We start from the raw sequence: 20,200 nt of genomic DNA on the forward strand, positions 1-20,200 counted from the left end.
CATCCACCCCCTCAGAGCAAACATTATATGAGAGACAGTATGGCAAAGTGATTAAGACCTGGGGACGCTGGAAACAAACTGCCAGGGCATGAATTCAGTCTCCTGTATCTACCAGCCATGTGACCTCATAGTTGCTTAACCTCTGTGTGCTTCAGTTTCCTCATTTGGAATATGAGAATAATAATATTACTTATCTCATAGGGTTGTTGTGGGATTAAATGTATTAAGATGGAAAGCACTTAGAATAGTGCCTGGCACATAGTAAGTACTCAGTACATGTCAGTTATTATTATTACTCTATGATTCATTTTCCCATTTGTGAAAGTATGAAAGTTGAAGACTAATTAAAGCACATTTAAAGTAGATACACCAGGCAGAAAGATAAATGAACTGTTTGCATGAATTGAGAGTCACACTCAAGTAAGAATTGTTCCCTGTTCAGGACAGCAAACATCTGGAAGGAATTAAATGGCGGAAGGGGGTGGTTGATGGTGCTGTGTTAGCAAAGAACAAACACACTGTGACTGCCGAAGGAGATTTCAGGGGTGAGTAAATGATCCCCAAAAGGGAGGCTGCTCTAGGCTTATACGACATGATCTGATACCCAAAGAGTATTAAAAAAAAAAAAAGATTGCCATTGAGTTTATTCTGATTCATAGCAACCCTGTAGGACAGAGTAGAACTACTCCATAGGGTTTCCAATGCTGTAATTTTTACAGAAACAGACTGCTACATCTTTCTTCCATGGATCAGCTGGTAAGTTCAAACCGATGACCTTTCAGTCAGCAGCTGAGCGCTTAGCCACTGTGCCACCAGGGCTCCAAGGAGTATTTACCCTCCAAATAACTTCTGTTATGATTAGCCGGGGTATCTAAAATGTCTGTATCGTTCCTAATGAGCTAATGTATTACCTTGAAAAGGTTACTTCTAAAATGCAAATATACTAAAACAAAAAGGTACCATTTTCCATCTGTGAAGTTAACAATATGAAAATTAAAATAGTACAGTCAGTTGAATTGAAACTGGAAATGTAAATATAAATTAGTATTAATTTTAGGGACATAATTGGGCTGAAGGTTTTAAGAGTCTTTTGACCTACTAATCCAACTTCTGAGAATTTATTGTTAGGTAATATTCAAAAGAGGGTGTAACTTTTTTCTATTTATTTATCACGATTGAAAAATATATGCAACAGTAAGAGAATGGGTAGGTTACAATATACCCCCTTGATGGACTCTTTTGCAGTCATCCAAATTGTAATTATAAAAGACAGAGAGAAGGATGAGAAAATACTTATGAAATAGTAATGATAACATTAAGTGAAAAAAATCAAATTGCAAATATTGGATGTGCATACAGTGGAGCTAGGAAAAGAAAACTAAAAAACAGCATACTTTGTTGGAGGTTGTGGGGTTATGGAGAATTTTTTTCTTGCTTTTATTTGAATTAATGTGAATATTGGTTGTGCGATAAATAATAAAAGACCCAAATGGACTCCCTGGGAAGGGGTAGCTAACTGTCAGCCATCACAGTGTGGCCAAGTTGCAGTCACCAGTTTCCCAGACAGAGAGGAGGGGTCCCAGAGCTGGCAAGTTCTGAAAGGAGGTGGCTCATGGGCAGGGCCAGGGACCTCCAAGGGCACAGGGCCCAGGAGGCACAGGAACCACCTGAAGAGGAAAGGAGGGACCAGTGGGAGCTGAGAAGAGAGTGAGAGGAAGGGAAATTGTCTATTTTACAATTTTGCCTCTGGCAGGCCCTGGGCAAATGTGGCCTTAAATCAGACCTGTGATTTAAATCAAGTAAGCTAGACCGTGTTCTCTTAATCACAGGCAATCCCTGTGTGAGAATGGTGTTGTGGTGGTGTCTGACCTCCTCCGACTTCACAAGGGCGAAGGAGAATCACAATCAACAGTTTAAGGCGGATTCCTATGAGGCGGAGGTCAGACATACCTCCCCTTTCCAATCTTTTTACAAGTTCTGATATCAGCTGTCCCTCCCACAGCACTCTCTACTCCTCTGCTGGGTTCGATAATTCGTTGCAATGGCCACACAGAATCACAGACCATACTGACAGTTATTGAGTTTATTTAGGAAGTTACAGGTTACAATTCAGGATCAGAAATGACTCAGGATATAGTTTTTCCATCAAAACAGCCTCTTCTCAGCCATACCCACAGGCAGGCCTCTCTCTGTCCCTCTGCCCCTTAGCCCTGCTCAGGCAAGCATTACAAAGCTCTTTAGCTCCACCAATATGTACCAAGAGCCATCTCACTCTGCCAGTAAGCCTCCTGCCTGAAGGTGCTCAGCTTTCTCATTCTGTGGGTTGGCACACGCACTGTAACCACCTTGCTCCATGGGCCAGTCTCCTGGTTTTGCTGGTTGCCGCTTCACTGCTGCTACTTCTGACCATCTTACACTAACCATCTTATACTGTCTCCAGTGTCACAGCTCTTTCTCTCTGTCTTCTGGGTCCAGGAGGTTCTCTGTACAGAGACCCCGAGTCCAAAGGATGCTGTCTGCTTCTCTTCTTCTTGGTGGTAGTGGTCCCTCCTGTCCACATCTGGGATGGCCCATTTTAAGCCTAGCAGGATGGCAAAACTGACCAATCCCCTTGTTAGGGTTCCATACACCTTGTTTGCAATGCCGCCCCCCCGCCCCCCACCAAGGATGCCATGAATCTTATTTTGTATTATTTGCAAGCTATCCAGTCCCTTTGGTTGGCCACAAGCTTCTTATTTGCATCCCCCTGCCCAGTCATTTGGTGGGAGTTACAAGACCATGGAGAAAAGGCCATATAAAAGTGATCCATTGCACTGCACTCTGTTTTAAAACCAGAATTTACAAATCTCAGAGAGCTGTGGTGTCTCTTTGAGCACCAAAGGACATCATGAGAAGAGACCGACAATAAAATATCAGGTTTTCTGTTTTCTAACTGCCCCATCTCTAATACTTTTCAATCAATCTGGGTTGAATATTGGACAAACATACTGGTTTTATAATCAAATCCTGGCCCATGCTGATTTCTTTATCAGACACTTCCTGTGGTTACCTGGGCTGTGATTGGGTCATGAATTCGCTTCTCCCCAGAGCGTTTACTTTTACTGACAACCCTTTAGTTATCCTTCCAGAATGGTGCTGTGGTGTGAACTACCAGACCAGGAGTAGGGAGGCATGTCATCAGCAGATCATTTACACCCTCCTGACCTCAGTTTCTTCATTTGTAAAATTGGCAAAAAGTCTAGTTCACCAAAGACTGCCTAGATCCACCTCAATAGCTAAGATCTGCAAAGCCCTTATGAAGTTAAACTGAGCTCAATTTTGACAATATTAGTAGGAGTTTCATGCCCAGAATGAAAGAGATGATCCTTCTACCATACTTTGGACAGTCTGCCCACACCTTGGAAAATCACATTTAGATCAAGTACCACTCTTTAAGGGGATGTTGCCAAACCGGGGTTTGTAACAAAAGAGGGCATCCAGGATACATGAAGACTTAGAATCTAGTTGTGAAATAGATGAAGGAACTGCAGATTTTAAATCAGAAAAGACTTAGTGAGGATGGGATAACTGTCTTCACTATTCTGAAGGGGTGGGGGGGTGTCTTATGGAAGAAACATTTCACTAGCTCGGAATCAACTTAATGGCACACAACAATAACAACACATGACCCCAAAGGGTAGGATCAGTGGATAGAAAGAAACTTGTTGTTTGCTGCCTTTGAGTCAGCCCCAACTCATGGACAATGGAATGAAATGCTACCAAGTCCTGCTACATTCCCATGATCAGTTGTGGATTGGACCATTGTGATTCATAGGGTTTTCATTGGTTGATTTTTGGAAGTAAAAATAAAACCTTTCTTCCTAGTCCGTTTTATTCTGGAAGCTCCACTCAAACCTCTTCAACATCATAACAATACACAAGCCTCCACTGACAAATAGGTAGTGGCTGTGTAGTACTGGTTGGGAATCGAGCCCAGGTTCCTGCATAGAAGGCAAGAATTCTACCAACCACCACTGCCCCCACAGAAAGAAAGTACAGGAGCCAAATTTCAACTATGACCTGAATGTGAAATGTTCTTACAGAACTAACTGAAGGTGGAGGGAGGGGTATAAGCAGAGGTAGATGATCACTTGGCAGGGTGATTTTCTTGGAGATTAAAGTGCTGGGTTAAAATTCTTGTCTTTTGTGCAGGAGACCGAGGTTCAATTCCTGGCCAATGTACCTGAAGCACAGCTACCACCCATCTGTCAGTGGAGGCTTGTGTGTTGCTGTAATGCTGAACAAATTTCAGCATAGCTTCTAGACTAATATGGACTAGGAAGAAAGGCTTGATGATCTACTTCTGAAAAGCAGCCAATGAAAATCCTATGGATCACTGTCGGCCCAGAATGTGTATTAAAGCCCTGGCTCCTGTATCTGTGGGTGTGATCCTGTTTGGAAATAGGGTGTTTCTGTTGTTATGCTAATGAGATCATACCAGAGTAGGGTGGATCCTAAACCTGATCACTTCTGAGTTATAAAAAGAGCAGAATAGACACAGAGACACACACTGGGGGAAGACAGACAATGGAATTAAGCATTTTTCTTTTGTGCCCGATCAGCAAGGATATTAGTCCTATTTTAGCTATCTAGTGCTGCTATAACAAAAATACCACAAGTGAATGGCTTTAACAAACAGAAACTTATTTTCTCCAGTTTAGGAGGCTAGAAGTCTGAATTTGGGGTGCTTGCTCTAGGGGAAGTCTTTCTGTCGGCTCTGGAGGAAGGTCCTTATCTCTTCAGCTTCTGCTTCCTGGTCCTTGGAAAGGTCTGTGTGTCTTGGTATCTATGTTACCTCATCTCTGCTTCTTCTTGCTTGTTTAATCTCTTGTATATCTCAAAAGAGATTCACTCAAGATACACCCTACACTAATCCTGCCTTATCGACATAATAAAGACAACCCATTCCCAAACAGGATTAAAACCATAGACATAAAAAACCAAGCCCATTGCCACTGAGTCAATTCTGACTCATAGCAACCTATAGGACAGAATAGAACTGCCCCATAGGGATCCCAAGGAGCAGCTGGTAGATTTGAACTGCCCACTTTTGAGTTAGCAGCTGAGCTCTTAACCATTGAGCCACCAGGGCTCCACCAAAAGCATAGAGGTTAGGATTTACAACACATATATGGGGGTGGGGGTACACAATTCAATCCATAGCAGTGCAATCAACAAAATTTAAACCAATGTCAATTACAAGCCCAGGAATGCCCAGGATTGCTGACCAACAGCAGAGACTAGGAGAGAGCCCCCACAGAGAGAATCAAGCTGGCCAAGAGCCTAATTTGAACTTTGAGCCTCCAGAACTGTGAGAGAATAAATTTTTATTCTTTAAAAACAAAAACAAACACTATGGATCACAATGTCCAATCCCATTGTGCATGAGGGTGCTATGAGTCAGGGGCTGACTCCAGGGCAGCTAATAACTTAAGCAACCAAGTGCTAGGTGGGGAAGAAGTTGAGGTGGGACTCCAGGGCCTCATCCAGCCCTGTGAGCCTCTGAATCTAATCTGAAATGGCTTATCTCCTCCAGGGCAGCCACCACAAACGTGCTGTGCTCTCAGAAGCATCACTAAAGGACTGTCTTCACGTGGCCCAAGTACCCTCGCAACCTATTTTCCCCCTTCCCACCTTGAGGTTCTAGAAGAAAACTTTCAGGTCCAAACTTTCTCATTGTTTGAACAAGCCGTGTACCAGATATCCCGGTTCTCTTAGTTCCGAGGTTTCCAAGGCAGAATTCTCTTCAACCCTCATCGGCCTCACCTCCTACTCTGTCCCCCCCCACTACTAGTTTCTGTATCTCTAATGTGCAGAGCAGAGTGGGTGAAAGCTGTGGACAGTATACAGCTAACAGACAACGAGCCTGTCCCAGAAAATCCCAGCTCCAGGGTTTGCAGTGTACCACACGAGTTCCAGGAGGCACCGGGAGAACAGGCACAGAGAGGCATACACAGGCATGCTAGATTATGGTTATTCAGATACAAGTCCCCTCCCATTAGTATTACGAAACAACTGCTTATCACAAACAAAAGGAAACCCCTCCAAGAGGAAAGAGGTAGGTTGTTTGCTGAGGAGGGAAAGAAGGGATTTAGGAGAAGTTTTAGAGGGTGCAGAGAAAGGAGGATATCAATCTGAAAGCAGTCTCCACAGGCCCAGAGAGGCTCTTGTTGTAGCATGTGAGCAGGCAGGGAATGGGACCCTGAACTAAGGAGGCAGCTATAAAATAAGCACTTTCCACCTTGAGCCTGGCTGTTGTCTACTGCTGGCATTCCTTTAGGCAGACTTGTAGGAAAACACTTGGGCTATGGGTCAAGCCATCTGAGTTTGAATCCCAGCTCCACAACTTACTTACTATGCTGCCTTGGGCAACTCTAACATTTCTAACTGTAAAAGGTACCACCCTCCTACAGGTAAGAGGATATTAGAATAAACCACATGACATTGCTGCTGTTTGACCATTTTCACATGCAAAAATGGCAATTTTGTGTGGTTCAATTGAATACATAACAGCAGTTAGATTAGTACAGTGGTCCCCAAACTTGTCTCTCCAAGTCTTTTAAAAATTCTAAAGCCCAGGTCACGTCACAGAGCAATTAGATCACAATTTCTGCAGGCGGGACACCTCCCCCAGGTGATCCTAATGTATGGACAAGTTTGGGGACCACTGACTTAGCACAGTACCTGGGATACATGGAAGCATTCAAGTAACGTTAGCCACTTCTACTTTTCATTCACCTATCATTTATCATGTATTGAGCACCTACTGTGTACCAGACTCTGGGCCAGGCCTGTCTTTGGGGCCAGGGATGTCTCCGGCAGTGCTCACCTCTTCTCTGCCTTCTCTGCAGTGTCCAGGCCCCGGAGCTCCCCAGATGACTTGAAGGCGCTGACTCTGAACGTGAACCGGCTGAACGAGAGCTTCCGGGACTTGCAGCTGCGGCTGCTGCAGGCTCCCCTGCAGGGGGACCTGACGGAGCAGGTGTGGAAGGCGCAGGACACGCTGCAGAACCACTCGGACTCGCTGCTGGCGCTGGCTGGGATCGTGCAGCGGCTGGAGGGTGTGTTGTGGGGGCTACATGCGCAGGCGGCACAGACAGAGCAGGCAGTGGCCCTGCTGCGGGACCACACGGGCCAGCAGAGCGACGCTGCTCAGCTGGAGCTCTACCAGCTGCAGGTAGAGAGCAACAGCAGCCAGCTGCTGCTGAGACGCCACGCAGGCCTGCTTGATGGGCTGGCACGCAGAATGGGCCTCCTGGGAGAGGAGCTAGCAGACGTGGGCGGCGCGCTGCGGGGACTCAACCAGAGCCTGTCCTACGACGTGGCCCTCCACCACACGCGGCTGCAGGACCTGCAGGTGTTGGTGAGCAATGCCAGCGAGGACACACGCCGCATGCGGCTCGTGCACATGGACATGGAGCTGCAGCTCAAGCAGGAGCTGGCCATGCTCAATGCTGTCACTGAGGATCTGCGCCTCAAGGACTGGGAGCACTCCATTGCACTGAGGAACATCTCCCTCGTGAAAGGTACTCTCCTGGCGCACCTAAGCCCAGCCTATAAACCTCTCTGCAAGAGGGGACCCTACCCTAGGCCCCTCCTGCTCAGGCCTCCCCCCTGCTGCCCCTCCCCAAGGGCCCGGGGGTCAAAATGGCAAGTGGACTTACCATTCGAAGCCCATACCCCTCTTTTAAGCCTTGCTCTAAGTTTTCTGCCCAAATGGCCCTGTGCCCACTTCCAGGGCCCACACAGCTCTCTCCCCTGGGTAAATTCTCCCTAGGGCAAGAACATACCAGTGTCCACACCCCTAAGCTTGAGAAGAGGCCAACGGGGGCTAATGGGGTCAGAAGAGGCAGAGCCTGAATATGCTGGCTTGAGCATCTAAGAATTTGGGTCCACGGGGGTAAAGAAGGGAGTGAGGCTGCAGGCTCAGGTAGGGAACTGGAAGGGGCTCCTCCAGTATTGTCATGTTCTGTTGGTGAAACTCCTAGGCTGTTCTTGGCCTCCTAGGCTGTTATGAAGATTTATTCATCCAGTAAAAGAAAATATTTTATTAACTAATTTGTTAGCTTGATTTATAACTCAAAAATACAATGGCAGAAATGTGTGGGTCTCCATATGTACTCTTGCCATGGACCCCTCAAATATTAGAGCCTGTAGACCCCACTTTGCCCCACTTCCCTCTCTTCTACCCTGCCCCCTGTCCCCTTGCCTGTCCCTTCCTGCAGCAGTCCATCCTGTACAGCACTGTCAAAAGCATTTTTCATGAAATGCCCTTTTCCTGCATCACTCCCCTGCTCAAAACCTACCAAGGCTCCCCAAGGTCTGCTGGATTCATTAACAACCCCTTAGCCTGACAGTCAGCGATAATAACAACAATACCATTTTGAGCACTGACTGTGTGTCAGGCACTATACCAAGCATGTTAAATACAATGTCTTTTAAAAACAACTCTGTGAGGTAGTAGTATTGTCCCCATCTTATCATGAGTGCACTGAGATTCAGAAAGCTTAAATAACTTGCCCACTATCCCAGGGCTGAGAAGTGATGGAACCAGGATTTGGACTCAGGCCTGATTCCAAAGCTAGTATGCTTTCCATCACCTTCCTATCCTGTCTTTCCTGCCTTCTCTTCCCCTGTTCCCCTAATCCAGGGTTGCAACAGAATTGTCTGAAGGAGCCCATTAAGACATGTAAAAGAGTAAAGGGACCTAGAGGTCAGGGGCATGGTAGAGGCTATGGAATCCTGTGGAGCAGCCACTACTCAGGTCCAGTGGATTTTTGCCAGGCTGGAATGTGGGCCCAAGGTCTTCCCATTTTTCAAGAGAACTCAGAAACAGGAATTTTATAGAAATTTTATAGAAAGTGTTTAACTCTGTGGGCCAAACAAGTTACAGCCTTGTATGAATGGTCTGGTCCAGTGGGACACATCTTCCCAGTGCCCTGGTAGTGCAGCATGCCATTCCCACTGCTGTACCTTTATTCAAACTGTTCTTCCTAGCTGGAGTGCCCTCACTCCATCTTCCTCATCTCCTATTCAAATCCCACTGATTCTTCAACATCCAACTCAAACCCACCTCCACCTCCTAGCTCACTGCAGTCTCCTTCCTCTGAGTGTCCACATTTACCAGAGCAAAAAGTAGTCATGATGGGGCTTTCCATTTGTATAGTGCTTTCTAGTTTACAGAGCACTTTCACATACATAATTTTGTTTTAAAGTAGGTCCCTCGTGACAACCTGTGAGGTTGGTTTAGGCAGGTTTTATTACTGAGGGAGGGGAAGAGGACTCCTGTAGGAAGAAACTGAGGCTCAGAAAGGCTATCTGGCTTACTCAAGGGCACACAGCTGGTAATGATCCAACCCAAAACAGCTTGAAAGAGGTATAATTAATATACCATAAAATTCGCTCATTTAAAGTGTCCAGTTCAATGATCAAACCAGAATTTTTAATTCTAAAGCCTGGTGCTCATTCTACTTACCCACAGTCCATACTGATGTGTTCATCGCTGTGTCTCCCAGGACCTAACAGTCAGCATACATAGTAGGGACTCAGTGAATTTTTATCAAATAATTATTAAATCTTATAAGCCGACAATCCCCTGCCCAGCCTGGTTCTTGTCCTGGGTCACTTTGAGCTCTCACATCTCAAAAGTCAAAGGATGATAGGAGGTCTCTTCAAAATCCATGCCCCTGAGATCTTAGCCTTCCCCATCTTCTCTTTTCCTTGACCTCTGCTGCCCATAGCAGTCTGTTCAGATATTTGTTAATAATGGCAGCTTCACTGAATTATGACCTACTGTGAGCCCGATATTTTGTAGACATTTATCTTCTAAATAGGTGTTAGAGATGGTTAATCCTCACATGCTGTTAAAAAGATATTATTCATTGTTCCCATTTTACAGATGAGAAACTTGAAGCACAAGAGGTCACATAACTTCCCCACTGTTTTTTATGCAGTTGGCAAGTAGCCAAGTCAAGGTCAAAAAGCTGGTCTGTCCGACTGAGAAATCCATGTTCTTGTCACTGTAGTATCCTGCTTCCCAAAGTGGGAAACAACTGATGTAGAGAGCATGGTCCCTTGGACTCCATTCTTGCTTTCAGAGTCAGTCCTTCCCAGGTGCTCTCCCTTTCCTTCCTCTTCCAGTCAACAGGTGTCTCTAGACAGGACTTTTGAGCTTCTGAGCATCACCATGCTTTATGCTAGTGTGTCCTCCTGAGCCTCACTGAACTTTGACATGCTTGCTCTGTAATTTCTAAGCCCACTTTCCATGGTTTTAACTGAAATTGCTCCGGGTTACTTATTTGCCAGGTTCTTCCAGTGAAATCTCTGTAGTCTTTATTTGGTTCTTAGTTTCTCACTCCTCCTTTGAACTAAAAGTTTCATCTCTGCCCTGCCTATGCCTGCCTTCCAATCTTTAAGCTTTGATTTCATGAGCGACTCCTGGCTTTTTACAGTTGAGCACCACTCAGCCCCTCTAACTCCCAGTATTATCGCTGCATCTCAATATCTCCTTTTCCTACCTCCCTGTCTCATGGTTGCTAGGTACCTGATTTGTATTATTAAAGAGGCTTCCATTTAACATACCTGGTTTTAATTACCATTCAACTTTTGGAGAAGAAGTGCTTTACCAGGTAAGCTTCCCTATGTTTACATACTGCTGTCTGAAATGGCCTTTCTGCCTTAGCTTTTTCAAATTCCTCTTTTAAGGTCCTTAAACACACATAGACACACCCCCCCCCCACCCTTCCACCCTTTTCCCTTTCCTGGCTCAGAATCCACAAATACTCAACTAAGTATATTTTTCAAATATGAGCTTATTTATATTACCCTTGAATCTGACTCCAAAACGGTTTTTGTTCTCTCACTTTGTTACACAATTTTCTATGAGTTTTGTCTCCAGTTTGTCTTTTGTGTATTTCCACAGTGGTGTTTTCTGCTTTGGATTTTCAGCTTCAGTCAGGCCTGTTGAAATCTGTCTGTGGCTTTTTAAAGAGTAAAGAAATTAGATAATGAAGGAGGGAAGGCATACCAGGAAGGAGGAAAAGATAGCGAGGGGAGGCATGCCAGGAGAGGGTGAGAGGTATGAACAAAGGTCTAAAAACAGGACTTCCTAGGGGATGCAGACAGCACTGTTTGCTTCAATGAAGGTTTTATAGAATTGCAGAATTTGAGCGGTAATAGATCTCTGAAGTCTTCTAGTCCAGTCTTCTTGTTTTGCAATTGAGGACCCTGAAGCCCAGAGAAGGAAAATGACTTGCCCAAGTCAATTACTGAGTCAGGGCACAGCTGGGGCTAGAGAAAACATCTCTTGATTCATGAGAACATGTTTTCAAACCAAAATTATCTGTGGGCTGCTTTTTTATTATTATTATTATTTTGAGGAAAAAACACCATGTAGAGGAGTAGAGAAAAAGCCCAGTTCGACATATATTTATAAAGGGATGGAATAACAGAGCAAGGATTGGATTCCGGGTTCAAAAATTGGACTGTAGCCTCTAGTTAAGAGGGATCCATTGGCGGTTGTGAGCATCTATGTGCATGGAGTGGATGTTAAATACTGTTTCTACTTCACTAAGGCTTGTGAAGCAGCCCTTGTGGCATAGTGGTTAAGAGCTCAGCTGCTAAACAAAAGGTCAATGATTTGAACCCACCAGCTGCTCCTCTGGAGAAAGATGTGGCAGTGTGCTTCCATAAACATTACAGCCTTGGAAACCCTATGGGGCAGTTATATTCTGTCCTATAGGGTTGCTAGGAGTGGGAATTGACCCAATGGCAATTGGTCTTTTTAAGAATTGTGACACACAGACTGGGCAGAGAGTCCCTGGTGGTCTGTATCTTGCTGTGTGATTTCATCTTCCACACCAGGGAGCGGAGATTGTGCTGAGAATATTAACAGTGGCACCCCAGCTGTGTCCACCATCTCCTTTACCCTTCGAGACTCAGGGAAAAGCACGCTAGCCTTGGAGGCAGGAGACCATGGCAAGGGCAGTCACTGCACCTCTTTGGGCCTGAGTCTCCTCAGTGTGAAAGGGGCTGGCAGTCCCTGCCTTGTCCATATTCTCAGGGCCGTGGAGGGGACGCCTTGAACGACGAATGTAAGGAGCTGCAAAGGTAATGGATAAGCAGAGTTCAAGACCCTGTGACATCCATGAAATGGAGGTAGAGAGTCTGTCCCAGAGCAATTACTTGAGGGACGCCACCTCTCTCAGCAGCCCTGGGATTAGCGTGGCCCTGGGGGTGGTGTTTATGTTGATTTTGGTTCCTGTTGGGCTGGCTTCAGGCCTGGTTCATCAGCTGTCATGATCATTTGTCCTTGGCGGGTCACTCCCCTGATTCCAGCACACACAGATTCCTCCACCCCAGCACTTGTTCCAGGATCCTGGGAAAAGATAAGAGCATTGCTTTTCCCTCTCTGTTGGCTGGACCCCAGAAAAACCCTGGTGTTTCTCCCAAATGCTCGGTCACATACCTTTAGTTCTATTCAGAAGTTGCTTTCAGCTGGAGCATCTCGCAGGCATCTTGGGCAGGGGCAGACCTGCACTGGGCAAGCGTGGGGGTATGGGGAAGGCTGGTGGGTGGGCTCCAGTAGGGCTCTGAGAGGGGAATCCGGGCACAGGCCAGAAATAATTCTCTCCCCCCACTTCTGCTCCCCAGGCCCTCTGAGGGAGGCAGACCAGGAAGGAGAATCTGGCACAGTGGACAGGAAGTTGTGTAGGGAGCCCTGGAGCTATTTCCACTGTAGAGGAGAAATAGGCCACCTTTAGGGAGTGGACACTGTTCCTCCTTGTTCCACTGTTTGTCCATGCTCTGGCCTGCTCAAGCGATGGGAAGGATGAGAAGCTAAAAAGATCAACTGGGTATGAGTGGGAGGAACTGATACTGTAACTTTTACTATCACCCAGACGTCATTCTTTTTTTTTTTTATTGTGCTTTAAGTGAAAGTTTACGGCTCAAGTCAGTTTCTCATACAAAAACTTATACACGCATTGTTATGTGACCCTAGTTGCTCTGCCTGTAATGTGACAGCACACTCCTCCTCTCCACCCTGTATTTCCAGACGTCATTCTTTAAATCCCTACTGTGTGCCAAGTGCCATATGAGGCACAGGGCCACAGAGCTAGACCCCAGCCCTACAGGTAGGACTGTCCTCCTTGGGAATCACAGTCCGAGCAAGTGGGGTGGGGCACAACAATCTCCGAGGCTCCTTGCAAAACTGAAATTCAGGGCTGGGTTGGTGGAGCCCTAAGAGATCAGAAGAGGAGCACGAAGATGAGCACCAGTGCTAGGGAGGAGCGGGGCTTAGTTAGACTGGACTCATAGAAAGGAAAGGATTTAGCTCATGTTTGGAGACACTATAAGGAGAACGTTTTTGCTGAGGTGGAGGAGAATTTGTGCCAGGAGACATCAATCAGTAAGTTTGCAGGAGAATCAGTAAGTTCTTAGGTTGAGAACGATCTGCATGGGTGTGTGACAGAGAGAACTGTGGCCTGTCGTGCGGTGAGGGGCTTTGGAAGGTTCTGAGCTCATTTGGTGGTTTGATATTTTGGAGAGATTGATCAGACAACAACACACACAGTGAGTTGGAGAGGGAGACCAAAGACAAAGAGGATCTCATAAACGCCAGGAGCAAGGACCCTGGTGAGGTAGCAGTGAAGAAGGAGGTAGAGACATGGCAAGGGAATCGATCACTGACAAGCTTCTATGGATAATGGGGTGTGGGGTGGGGGACAATGGAAAGGGAGGAATCAAAGACGGTCTCAAGATTTCTAGCCTGGGTTCCTGAGAAGGTTAATAGTCCTGATAAACATTATAAAAGTCAGATCCAAGAATGTATTACCCATGGGCAACAATGATTATAAGAAGTGTTTGGTCCTTGGAGCACCAGTCAGCCTGGCCCCATGACACTCAGACTGGCCATACTGTTAGGCTCTTTTGATTCTTCTGGGTCAGCCCTTCCTAAGGACGAGAGTAAATCTTGGAAACCAGCATCCACCTTCCTGTTCATTCTTTGTTCATTTAACCTCTAATAAAGGCCTTCACAAAGGTACAAACAGTTTACACTCAACTACTAACCTAAAGGTTGATGGTTTGAACACCTAGGCAGTGGCACTGCAGAAGAAAGGCCTGGTGCTCTGCTTCCATAAAGATCACAGCCAAGAAAACCCTATGGAATATTTGTACTCTGAGTCAGAATCAACTTGACATCAACAGGCTTGTCTTGGGCAAAGCCCTCACAAACCACTTACTGTGTTTTCTAAAATTGTATCAATGTGTAGAACTTTTTTTTCAGCCCTGCTTTTTTTCCAGATGACCAGTCCCAGCCTGATGCTTTAGAGAAATCACAAGCAGTAATCTTATAGTCGTTCTGATGAAACATTATGAAAAGTGAGGTAGGAATGGGTCAAGGACGGCCTTACCACTCAAAGGTTTACAAACCTCTTTTTTACATCCAGTTTGTCCTTTAATCCAGCTACTCCTCACTACCTTGGAGCCCTAGTGGCGCAGTAGTTAAGAGCTACGTCAAGCTATGGCTGGTAACCGAAAGCCTGGCAGTTTAAATCCACCAGCAGCTCCTTGGAAATCCTATGGGGCAGTTCTCCTCTGCCCTATATGGTGGTAAGAGTTGGAATAGACTCGACAGCAGCGGTTTTGTTTGTTTGTTTGTTTTTTTAACCACTGCTTGAGAAAGGAATTTTTACCTCCGTTTTATAGAACCAGGACCTGAACCCAAGATGCTCCGTATCTATACTTAACCCCAATCCTCCAAATTATCTCTGCCACCCTGAAGTTCTTCTCTAGTACTTGAAGTTCCATTCTTTTTTTTTTTTTTGAGAAAGGAATTTTTACCTCCGTTTTATAGAACCAGGACCTGAACCCAAGATGCTCCGTATCTATACTTAACCCCAATCCTCCAAATTATCTCTGCCACCCTGAAGTTCTTCTCTAGTACTTGAAGTTCCATTCAAGTCATTCCACTAATAGAATTCTCCCCTTATGACAATTATTCCTGGAAAGAGCTATACACTGAGCCACACCCACATCAATGCAAATAGAACAAGTTGAAGTGTGAGATCTGTTGCATCCATAACCAGCTCAATTCCTGGAGCACTGTGTGCCCTATGGAAAGTGCTGGAGGGGGTGGGAAGTTCTAGTCTAGCTGCAGAGCTTGACTGAGTGCAGAGATGTAGGCACCTCTCTTGGTTACATTTCTGCAGGCTTGTCCCTAGTGGGTAATTGCTGGAGTGAAAAGTCGTGAAGCTCATTTGTTAGTGATGCCTTTCATTTGTTGTATAATCTTAGGCATGTTCCAAACAGATCCTGAGCCTCAATCCTGTCTTCTGAGACCTGGGATGAATATGGCCAGTCTTACTTTGCTTTTCTTCACAGAAAGGAAGACAATGGCTACAAACCCTAATCCTCCTTAATGACTTATATAATTTGTGAATTTTATAATTTTTGATTACTTTTCTGTGTGCATGTGCCATGGTATTATAAAATAGCTGTCAACTTTGGTTAGGGTCTGAGGACAGTGCCAACTTTTGGGATATATCAGTACCTCTCAATCTTGGCAGCATGGCTGTTTTGTATGTATTAACACCTTCTGATCTCATATAGTTGTTCATCAAATCTTTATTGTGAAAGACACTACTGCTATGCTGTGACTACACAGTTTTGGCATTTTTATAGATCCTTTTTTTCCTGTCTCAAAGCAGCCTGACAGGTAGAATCAGGAGCCAAGAACTTGGAGTCTGGTTCTTCAGAGCAGATGACAAGAAAAACCAGTTGCTGTCAAGTTGGCTCTGGTGGTGACTCCATGTGTGTCAGAGTACAGCTGTGCTCCATATGGTTCAATGGATGATTTTTCAGAATTAGATTGCCAGGCCTTTCTTCTGAGGAACCTCTGGGTGGACTTGAATCTCCAGCCTTTTGATTAGCAGCCGAGTGCTTGTAGTCCTTGTTTCAGGGAGCTGGCAATTTTTTTTTTTTTAATAATTTTTATTGTGCTTTAAGTGAAAGTTTGCAAATCAAGTCAGTCTCTCACACAAAAACCCATATACACCTTGCTACACACTCCCAAGTACTCTCCCCCTAATGAGACAGCCTGCTCTTACCCTCCACTTTCTCTTTTCGTGTCCATTTCGCCAGCTTCTAACCCCCTCCACCCTCTCATCTCCCCTCCAGGCAGGAGATGCCAACATAGTTTCAAGTGTCCACCTGATCCACGAAGCTCACTCCTCACCAGCATCCCTCTCCAACCCATCGTCCAGTCCAATCCATGTCTGAAGAGTTGGCTTCAGGAATGGTTCCTGTCCTGGGGCAACAGAAGGTCTGGGAGCCATGACCACCAGGGTCCTTCCAGTCTCAGTCAGACCATTAAGTTTGGTCTTATGAGAATTTGGGGTCTGCATCCCACTGCTCTCCTGCTCCCTCAGGGGTTCTTTGTTGTGTTCCCTGTTAGGGTAATCATGGGTTGTAGTCGGGTACCATCTAGTTCTTCTGGTCTCAGGATGATGTAGTCTCTGGTTCATGTGGCCCTTTCTTTCTCTTGGGCTCCTAATCGCCTTGTGTCCTTGGTGTTCTTCATTCTCCATTGATCCAGGTGGGTTGAGACCAATTGATGCATCTTAGATGGCTGCTTGCTAGCGTTTAAGAACCCAGATGCCAGTCTTCAGAGTGGGATGAAGAATGTTTTCTTAATACATTTTATTATGCCAGTTGACTTAAATGTCCCCTGAAACCATGGTCCCCAGACCCCTGCCCCTGCTATGCTGGCCTTCAAAGCATTCAGTTTATTCAGGAAACTTCTTTGCTTTTGGCTTAGTCCAATTGTGCTGACCTCCCCTGTATTGTGTGCTGTCTTCCCTTCACCTAAAGTAGCTCTTATCTACTATCTAATTAGTGGATGCCCCTCTCCCACCCTCCCTCTGTCCCCCCTCTTGTACCCACGAAAGAATGTTTTCTTCTCAGTTTAAACTATTTCTCAAGTTCTTATAATAGTGGTCTTATACAATATTTGTCCTTTTGCAACTGACTAATTTCACTCAGCATAATGCCTTCCAGGTTCATCCACGTTATGAAATGTTTCCCAGATTCCCCACTGTCCTTTATTGATGCATACTATTCTGTTGTGTGAATATACCATAATTTATTTATCCATTCATCCGTTGATGGGCACCTTGGTTGCTTCCACCTTTTTGCTATTGTAAACAGTGCTGCAATAAACATGGGTGTGCATATATCTGTTCGTGTAAAGGCTCTTATTTCTCTAGGATATATTCCAAGGAGTGGGATTGCTGGATCGTATGGTAGTTATATTTCTATCATTTTAAGGAAGCGCCAAATCGATTTCCAAAGTGGTTGTACCATTGGACATTCCCACCAGCAGTGTAGAAGTGTTCCAATCTCTCCACAGCCTCTCCAACATTTATTATTTTGTGTTTTTTGGATTAATGCCAGCCTTGTTGGAGTGAGATGGAATCTCATTGTAGTTTTGATCTGCATTTCTGTAATGGCTAATTATCGTGAACATTTCCTCATATATCTGTTAGCTACCTGAATGTCTTCTTTAGTGAAGTGTCTATTCATATCTTTTGCCCATTTTTCAATTGGGTTGTCTTTTTCCAGTTGAGTTTTTGCAGTATCATGTAGATTTTAGGGATCAGGCGCTGCTCAGAAATGTCTTAGCTAAAAAATTTTTCCCAGTCTGTAGGTAATCTTTTTACTCTTTTGGTGAAGTCTTTGGATGAGCATAGGTGTTTGATTTTTAGGAGCTCCCAGTTATCTAGATTTTCTTCTACTTTCTTTTTAATGTTTTGTATGCTGCATGTATTAGGGCTCCTACTGTTGTCCCTATTTTTTCTTCCATGATCTTTATCGTTTTAGATTTTATGTTTAGGTCTTTGATCCATTTTGAATTCATTTTTGTACATGGAGTAAGGTATGGGTCTTGTTTCATTTTTTTTGCAGATGGATATCCAGTTATGCCAGCACCATTTGTTAAAAAGACTGTCTTTTCCCCATTTCACTGTTTTGGGGCCTTTGTCAAATATCAACTGCTCATATGTGGATGGATTTATGTCTGGATTCTCAATTCTGTTCCGTTGGTCCATGTATCTGTTGTTGTACCAGTACCAGGCTGTTTTGACTACTGTGGCAGTATAACAGGTTCTAAAATCAGGTAAAGAAAGGCCTCCCACTGTTCTTCTTTTTCAGTAATGCCTTATTTATCCGGGGCCTCATCCCCTTCCATATGAAGTTGGTGATTTATTTCTCCATCTCATTAAAGAATGTCATTGGGATTTGGATCAGAATTGCATTAAACATATAGCTCGCTTTTGGTAGAATAGACATTTTTATAATGTTAATTCTTCCTATCCACGAGCAAGGTATGTTCTTCCACTTACGTAAGTCTCTTTTGGTTTCTTGCAGAAGCGTACTGTAGTTTTCTTTGTATAAGTCTTTTACATCTCTGGTAAGATTTATTCCGAAGTATTTTATCTTCTTGGGGGCTACCGTAAATGGCATTGATTTGGTGATTTCCTCTTCGATGTTCTTTTTGTTGGTGTAGAGGAATCCAACTGATTTTTGTATGTTTATCTTGTATCCTCATACTCTGCTGAACTCTTCTATTAGTTTCAGTAGTTTTCTGGAGGATTCCTTAGGGTTTTCTGTGTGTAAGATCGTATCATCTGCAAATAGAGATACTTTGACTTCGTCCTTGCCAATCTGGATGCCCTTTATCTCTTTTTCTAGCCTAATTGTTCTGGCTAGGCCCTCCAGCACAATGTTGAATAAGAGTGGTGATAAAGGGCATCCTTGTCTGGTTCCTGATCTCAATGGGAATGTTTTCAGGCTCTCTCCATTTAAGGTGATGTTGGCTGTTGGCTTTGTGTAAATGCCCTTTATTATGTTGAGGAATTTTCCTTCTATTCCTATTTTGCTGAGAGTTTTTATGATGAATGGGTGTTGAACTTTGTCAAATGCCTTTTTTGCATCAATTGATAAAATCATGTGATTCTTGTCTTTTGTTTTATTTACATGGTGGATTACATTAATTGTTTTCCTAATGTTGAACCATCCCTGCGTACCTGGTATGAATCCCACTTGGTCATGGCAAATTATTTTTTTGATATGTTGTTGAATTCTATTGGCTAGAATTTTGTTGAGGATTTTTGCATCTAAGTTCATGAGGGATATAGTTCTATAATTTTCTTTCCTTGTGGAGTCTTTACCTGGTTTTGGTATCAAGGATATGGTGGCGTCATAGAATGAGTTTGGTGGTATTCCATCGTTTTCTATGCTCTGAAATACCTTTAGTAGTGGTGGTGTTAACGCTTCTCTGAAAATTTGGTGGAACTCTGCAGTAAAGCCATCTGGACCAGGGCTTTTTTTTGTTGGGAGTTTTTTTTGATTACCTTTCCAATCTCTTCTTTTGTTATGGGCCTATTTATTTGTTCTACCTCTGTTTGTGTTAGTTTAGGTCGTTAGTGTGTTTCTAAAAATTCATCCATTTTTTCTAGGTTTTCAAATTTGAGTATAGTTTTTCATAGTAATCTGATACGATTCTTTTAATTTCAGTTGGGTCTCTTGTAATATCACCCATCTCATTTCTTATTTGCTTCATCTCCTGTTTGTCTTTTGTCAGTTTGGCCAATGGTTTATCAATTTTGTTGATTTTTTCAAAAAACCCGCTTTTGGTCTTGTTAATTCTTTGAATTGTTTTCCTGCTTTCCATTTCATTTAGTTCAGCTCTAATTTTTATGATTTGTTTACTTCTGGTGCTGTGGATTTCTTTTGTTGCTCTCTTTCTATTTGTTCAAGTTGTAGGGATAATTCTTTGATTATGACCCTTTTTTCTTTTTGGGCGTGTGCATTTTTTGATATAAATTGGCCTCTGAGCACCACTTTTGCTGTGTCCCAAAGGTTCTGATAGGAAGTGTTTTCATTCTCATTGGATTCTCTGAATTTCTTTATTCCATCCTTAACGTCTTATATAATCCAGGCTTTTTTGAGCAAGGTATTTTTTATTATTATTATTGTTCAGTTTCCAAGTGTTTGATTTCTTTTCCCTGCTTTTCCTGTTATTGATTTCCACTTTTATGGCCTTATGGACAGAGAAGATGCTTTGTAATATTTCAATGTTCTGGATTCTGCTAAGGTTTGC

At 44.1% G+C, this 20,200-nt stretch overlaps 1 protein-coding gene across 2 annotated transcripts in view; it reads left to right on the forward strand.

Annotated features, from left to right (window-relative positions):
• Positions 1 to 20,200, forward strand: part of SCARA5 (scavenger receptor class A member 5) — a 183,875-nt gene that overhangs the window by 113,544 nt on the left and 50,131 nt on the right. For both annotated transcript variants that reach the window (XM_003412459.4, XM_064272645.1), the window contains one exon: positions 6,891 to 7,565. In XM_003412459.4, coding sequence (XP_003412507.1) covers positions 6,891 to 7,565 — 675 coding nt within the window. The remainder of the gene's footprint in view (positions 1 to 6,890; positions 7,566 to 20,200) is intronic.

This window comes from Loxodonta africana, chromosome 19, assembly GCF_030014295.1.
Source record: "Loxodonta africana isolate mLoxAfr1 chromosome 19, mLoxAfr1.hap2, whole genome shotgun sequence".
Taxonomy (NCBI): Eukaryota; Metazoa; Chordata; class Mammalia; order Proboscidea; family Elephantidae; genus Loxodonta; species Loxodonta africana.